The sequence below is a fragment of the Limulus polyphemus genome, unplaced genomic scaffold (genome assembly GCF_000517525.1).
Source record: "Limulus polyphemus unplaced genomic scaffold, Limulus_polyphemus-2.1.2 Scaffold4123, whole genome shotgun sequence".
Classification (NCBI taxonomy): Eukaryota; Metazoa; Arthropoda; class Merostomata; order Xiphosura; family Limulidae; genus Limulus; species Limulus polyphemus.
In genome coordinates this window covers 1-5474 of record NW_013669733.1, presented here as the reverse complement: position 1 = coordinate 5474, position 5474 = coordinate 1, and the positions used below count along the sequence as shown (strand labels likewise).

Here is a 5474-nt window from a genome sequence, read left to right as displayed (position 1 = left end):
ATTTAAGTGAAAAACTGTAGAAAAACAAATTTCCTAAGATTTAAGGCATTGTCTTAGTATTTATTTATTTTACTTGGAAGTACAGAAAAAGGTAAGAAGAAGAAAAGAAAACTTGATGTCTCTATTGATAAGCGTTGTCCGTCTGCTGTCAGAAGTTGTTGCGTGGTATTGCCTAAATCAAATTCGATGAAATTTATTGAATTTCATATTCATGTTAGTGCTGTGCTAGTACCTTCCACGTGCATTCCTTTTTTAATATCGAACCCGTCATCTCTGATTAAAACAACAACAGAAATCCACGGTTTGAATTCTTTTGTTGCCATATATATTCAGCAGTTTTTTCTCCATGATGAATATAAAATTCTTTACTGCTTTGGCAAAAATTTCCTCCTCTTAAAACATTCTTCTTTCTTCTATTTCACTATTTATTTTTCTTACATTGAACTTGTGTGAACTTTTAGGGGTTATATTCCTTGGTATGATGATCTCCTTCGTGTCATGTTTGATATTTCTCTCCCCCGCCCCTTTTTTCTGTTTCGTCTTCCACTTTCAAAATCCCAACTGAGACAAGCGCAGCAAGGAGCTTACGAAGCTGTTTTTGAACTGATTTCTGAAATTTCAACTCGGGGAAGGGGAGTGGGGTCTAATAAGTGGAAAGCATATAAAAAGCCACAGAAGAGGAAACAACTTTTAAGTGAGGTATGGTAAATGATGAAAATGAAAGAAAAACAAATTTAAATAACATAGTACTTTACTAAATGTTTTAGTTCAAAGCACTTTTTAGTTAAGCAGTGTGGAGGAAAATAATATTTCCATATTTTGTTTGAGTTAATTTATATTTATTAACTCTTCCAACACGAGGTTGGTTAATTTGACCGAGTCACGTGACCTTTAGTGCTCATTTAAAAGCATTTATAAATTTAATACCTATAACTCTCTATATATTGGGTATATCTTCACGAAATATAATATTAACTGAAAGACTGCCATATTTTCTTCTTTTGTGTGTCCAAGTTACTAAACATTTAAATGTAGAAAGTCCAATCACTCTCGGTGATTCAGTGGCAAGTTTAGGGTTTTACCGGTAAGGTTCAAAGTTCAATTCCTGAGGTTGCCACAGTACAGACAGCCTGTTGTGTAGGTTTGAAATATAAAAAAAAAGTATACATTTGGTGATTGGAAAATTCTGGTTAAATACAAGAAGGTAAGAAATACGTCATGATGCTAGAACATCATAATATACACTTATTGAGTAGAAACTGCAGTTTTAATCTATTAATAAACAAATAATTGTGAATTTGTTATTTAATATATTTTTATTATCGTGTTACAGTACAGAAATTGTATATTAGTTTTATCGTGAGAAATTAGCTTTTAATAATCATATCAGGATTTTGTTTCAGCGCGAAACAACACAATAGGATATTTGTGCTCTGTCCACTGCGATGACAATGTACGAACTAATTTAAATAGAATGGTTATTAATAAACGTTATATAATACAATAACTAGTTCCCTTATTTTTGTTGGTTTTGAATTTCGCGCAAAGATACACGAGGGCTATCTGCACTGGCAGGCCTCAATTTAGCAGTGAAAGACTAGTGGGGCGGGCAGTTATTCATCACTGCCAACTATTTTACGAACAAATCTCCATTGACCGTCATGTTATAAAGTCCCCACGGCTGAAAGGGCGAACATGTTTGATGGGATGGGGATTCGAACCTACGACCCTCAGATTGCGAGTCAATCGTCCTAACAATCTGAAGTCATACTAGTAAGAAAAGAAGGTTAATTTAGGTTTATTTCGATTTTTTGTGGTTACGAGGTCGGTCGAATTGACCGATTCAGTTTTGAGATTAGGTTAGAGAAAATAACATACAAACTATAAGGATTTAATGAAAGAAAAAACGGTTGAAATGCATTTGGGAGGTTTAAGGGATTACACAAAGGAAATTTGAGACGACCAAGAGTATTTTTAATTTTAACATGAAAATTACTTTGCACATGGACTATTCCAAACCAATACTCAATATATTAATGGACAAAACTTTATTTTATTTTAGTAAAAGTACTTCACTAAGAAATATGACTTTTTGTATATAAAAAGACTTGATGTTAACCATAATTATACAGAACTTATTAAAAAAAATTATCACATTTAACTAATCGCCGATCTTCAGTCAACCCTTTGATTAACTCTGAAAGTCTCTTTGGTTCATTTATTGGTAGTTTCTGGTTTTGTATAACAATTTTGTGTGCGACTTATGGAATTATTTGTAAGTTACAGCAATGAAATAAAAATCAATTATTGATTTTCATGACTTGTAATTTCTAACCAAGAAGTCCAGTCTTACATTTACCTGGATAATCTTTGAATTAAAAATATTTTCTTGTTATATAGTTTTGAAAGAGGGCCCTGTAAATGTGGGTCGTAGGCCCACGAGTTTACTGTTATCTGAATAAAATATACAGTACCGGATTGTAACCACGCATTGTACACACTGTATAAAGATTTTTTATTCTTGTCTTTAAAACCAAACACTCCTTTTTAAATAATATGATGTCTTCCTTACTTTTGTGTGTGACCAGCACTTTGTTAAAAATCAATGCAGGTCTCGGAGTTTAAATTGGTGTTTAAGAACTGGAAATATTTATTTTCTCCGCCGTTCTTATATGTTATTTTAGAAGCACATATCTGAGACGAACTCAGGTTATTAAAGTGGGGTTCTGAAACTGCTTTAAAAGATGGCTGAGCAATGGCCCTTTGACCCCACGTTTCTTGCGTCTATGTGAAAAACAAATGTGGGAACAGAAATGTAACTATAAACTCATTCAAACATGCTGAACGTTATACTGTTATAAAGCACGCACTACAAAATGAACGATATTACCTAACCACGTATTATGTATGTACTAGTTTACGAATAAGAAACTTCTTCGTACCTTGATGGGTCTGGTTGTAGGAAACTGTTTTAATATAATTATGTTTCACTGACAGCAACTAACTTCCAACAACTTGACTGCATGCGGTGAAAGATGCGGGTTTAGGTATCCATATCTACTCTTATCATCATTATTCTTCTTTCTTTCTTTTTTTACACAAATGAGGGTTTCAAAAAGGGATTTGATAGACTTTGTTTCAGTACTGTTGTATGGATCCTAAATCATCAGGTTACTTATCTTAATAAAATGTATTTTACTTTTTCCACAGTGTAGTTTATACCCTGGTTTTATTTGTTTATCTTTTATAAGCCAAGCTGTTTGATTTTGGCTCTATTACCTGAATAGTTGTGTATGTTTACATACATAACAAATAACACCGGAAAAGAAAAACAAACAAACAAAAAACTGGTAAATTAGAAACAGTAAGCAATTATCTGACGAAATCTGTAGTTGTTAGAGAACAAATTAGACTTGCAAGTAAATAGCTTAATATTTCATAATACTATAAACTCTTTGAGCAAAGTAATCCGAAGTTTTTATTGGTGTCGTTGGGCTCCTACTATGGAGCGGCTGCACTAAGACGTCATCGTCGCTAACAACGAAATAGACGAAGGAACTTCTTTCTCGTCGTCTTTGGGCCTCATCGTTCGGAACAAGCAGTCGATGAAACTGTAAAATGTAACATGGAATTTGTGATACTGACTAGTTACATTCCCTCTAGTTTGTCACTTAAATTAGGGACGACTAGTGGAGATAGCCCTCGAGTAACTTTGCTTGAAATTCAACAAACAGTTTTGTATTATATACGCATTTCTTTAAATCCAAAATGAGATAACTGTTAGTTGTCAGGTTGGTGGGTGAAGAACACGTAACACAGATCTATGACGACACAGAGAAACAAAACTTAGTCGTTGATATATTTGGTTTGAATTTCGCAGAAAGCTACACGAGGGCTATCTGCGCTAGCCTTCCCTAATTTAGCAGTGAAAGACTAGTGGGAAGGCCGCTAGTCATCACCAACCACCGCCAACTCTTGTGCTACCCTTTTACTAATGACCGTCACATTATAATTCATACTTGGTGGGACGGGGATTCAAACATCGATTATTAGTTTTATTTAAACGTTAAATATCATCTATACTGTTAGTATAATAGCTGAAACGTTCTTTTTTATTGTAAAATAAATCCTGGAAATGTAAGAATAATAAATTCTAGATAAGAATTTCCAAAAGACATTTGTAAGTCACACTAGGAAGAAAACACATTCTATTGGTGCCCTATTCAGACGTTGTTTATTTTGGTGTTTGATATTTACAAAAACTTACCAAACATAAACTATTAATATCATTTACTCACTGTTGCTGGATATAATCCATTACTCCAAACCGATAGCAAGTCTCCAACAAGAACCAGAACAGTATCCTTTATTGGGATGGCGTGGATCCATTCTCCCGACTTAGTTTTCACCTAGAAAATAACAAGAGTGTTAAACATATCACGACAGTAAACTCTGACTTTTAGGAAACTTAATATTCAACTCACGAGTAACTAGAACTGTGGATAAAATATAAAAAACAGGTCTAGAATCACAGCAGGAGATATTATTTCGTTTGTTTGAATTGTATGAATTATCTGCGCTGTGACCACCCCAGGGATAGAGGTCTGAATTCCAGCGTTAAAAGCCCATAAGCCTACAGCTGATCCATCGGAGGGCCACGGCAGAAGATAATAAATAATTTGTTATATGTGTCCATTAGTGTTAGGTGCATCGTCTCCCTCGACTTTTATACTTATAGATAACCTTACAATGATTTCACCTGGTGAGTTAGCAAGACAAAATAATTAACGCTAAGCCTTTTCGGGTAATATATTTCAAGTATAAGTACGTTACCCGTGTTTAACAATCAATACATTACAAATATATAATAATGTTAAGTATTTTTGTCTACTCTTTACCACCTGACCCTAAGAAATGTTTGTTTCTATGATACAAAAGAAATATCAACGTTCACACTCTGTTCATGTAGTACCGTTTGAGTTGTTTAAAGTAACTGACCCAATCCATGAATTCTGTTATACAGCGACCTCTGTCTTGTGAATTAAGCTGTTTAATTCCATATATCTAATCATCTTCAATATAAACGAAAAAGTAAATATAGAATCATAAAAAATGTATATTTGTTATCTCACCTCCATTCCTCCTGAATTGTCCTGGAACAAGAACGTTATGGTTCCAATATCTGTGTGCTTTCCAAAACGAGCAACATGAGAATCTCTGACATCTTCTTTAACAGGAGGATAATAAAACATTCGGAATGATCCTTTTTTATTTTGTCGGTGTGTGTGACGTTTCAAGAAAAAGTCTTCTTCTACATCTGTATTTAGAAATGTTCAAATACAGGACCGTGTATTACATTAAGACATGCATACTAGTCACGAAAGTTGAACGTATTTTCTCTAACAGAACACAGAAACTCACAAACCTAATGAAAGTACACGTACAAGAAACACAAGATATACAGAGTGTAATAT

General features: G+C 33.8%; 1 protein-coding gene across 1 annotated transcript; it reads right to left on the bottom strand.

Annotated features, from left to right (window-relative positions):
* Nucleotides 1-3147: 3147 nt before the first annotated feature.
* LOC111088611 (2-oxoglutarate-dependent dioxygenase mpl2-like) lies at nucleotides 3148-5460 on the bottom strand. Its single transcript, XM_022399246.1, has 3 exons — nucleotides 5133-5460; nucleotides 4299-4409; nucleotides 3148-3611 (listed from the first exon to the last, which is right to left on the bottom strand). Exons 1-3 carry the CDS (start codon nucleotides 5250-5252, stop codon nucleotides 3429-3431), a joined length of 414 nt encoding a protein of 137 aa, XP_022254954.1. The 5' UTR covers nucleotides 5253-5460; the 3' UTR covers nucleotides 3148-3428.
* Between the last annotated feature and the right edge of the window lie 14 nt (nucleotides 5461-5474).

Bases quoted from the DNA above. Each gene is read 5' to 3' on its own strand.
- LOC111088611 (XM_022399246.1), bottom strand. From the start codon at position 5,252: ATGTTTTATTATCCTCCTGTTAAAGAAGATGTCAGAGATTCTCATGTT. The intron at 4,410-5,132 runs GTGAGATAACAA...GTTATTTTCTAG, and splicing joins ACAATTCAGGAGGAATGGAG to GTGAAAACTAAGTCGGGAGA. The intron at 3,612-4,298 runs GTGAGTAAATGA...TACATTTTACAG, and splicing joins ATGGATTATATCCAGCAACA to TTTCATCGACTGCTTGTTCC.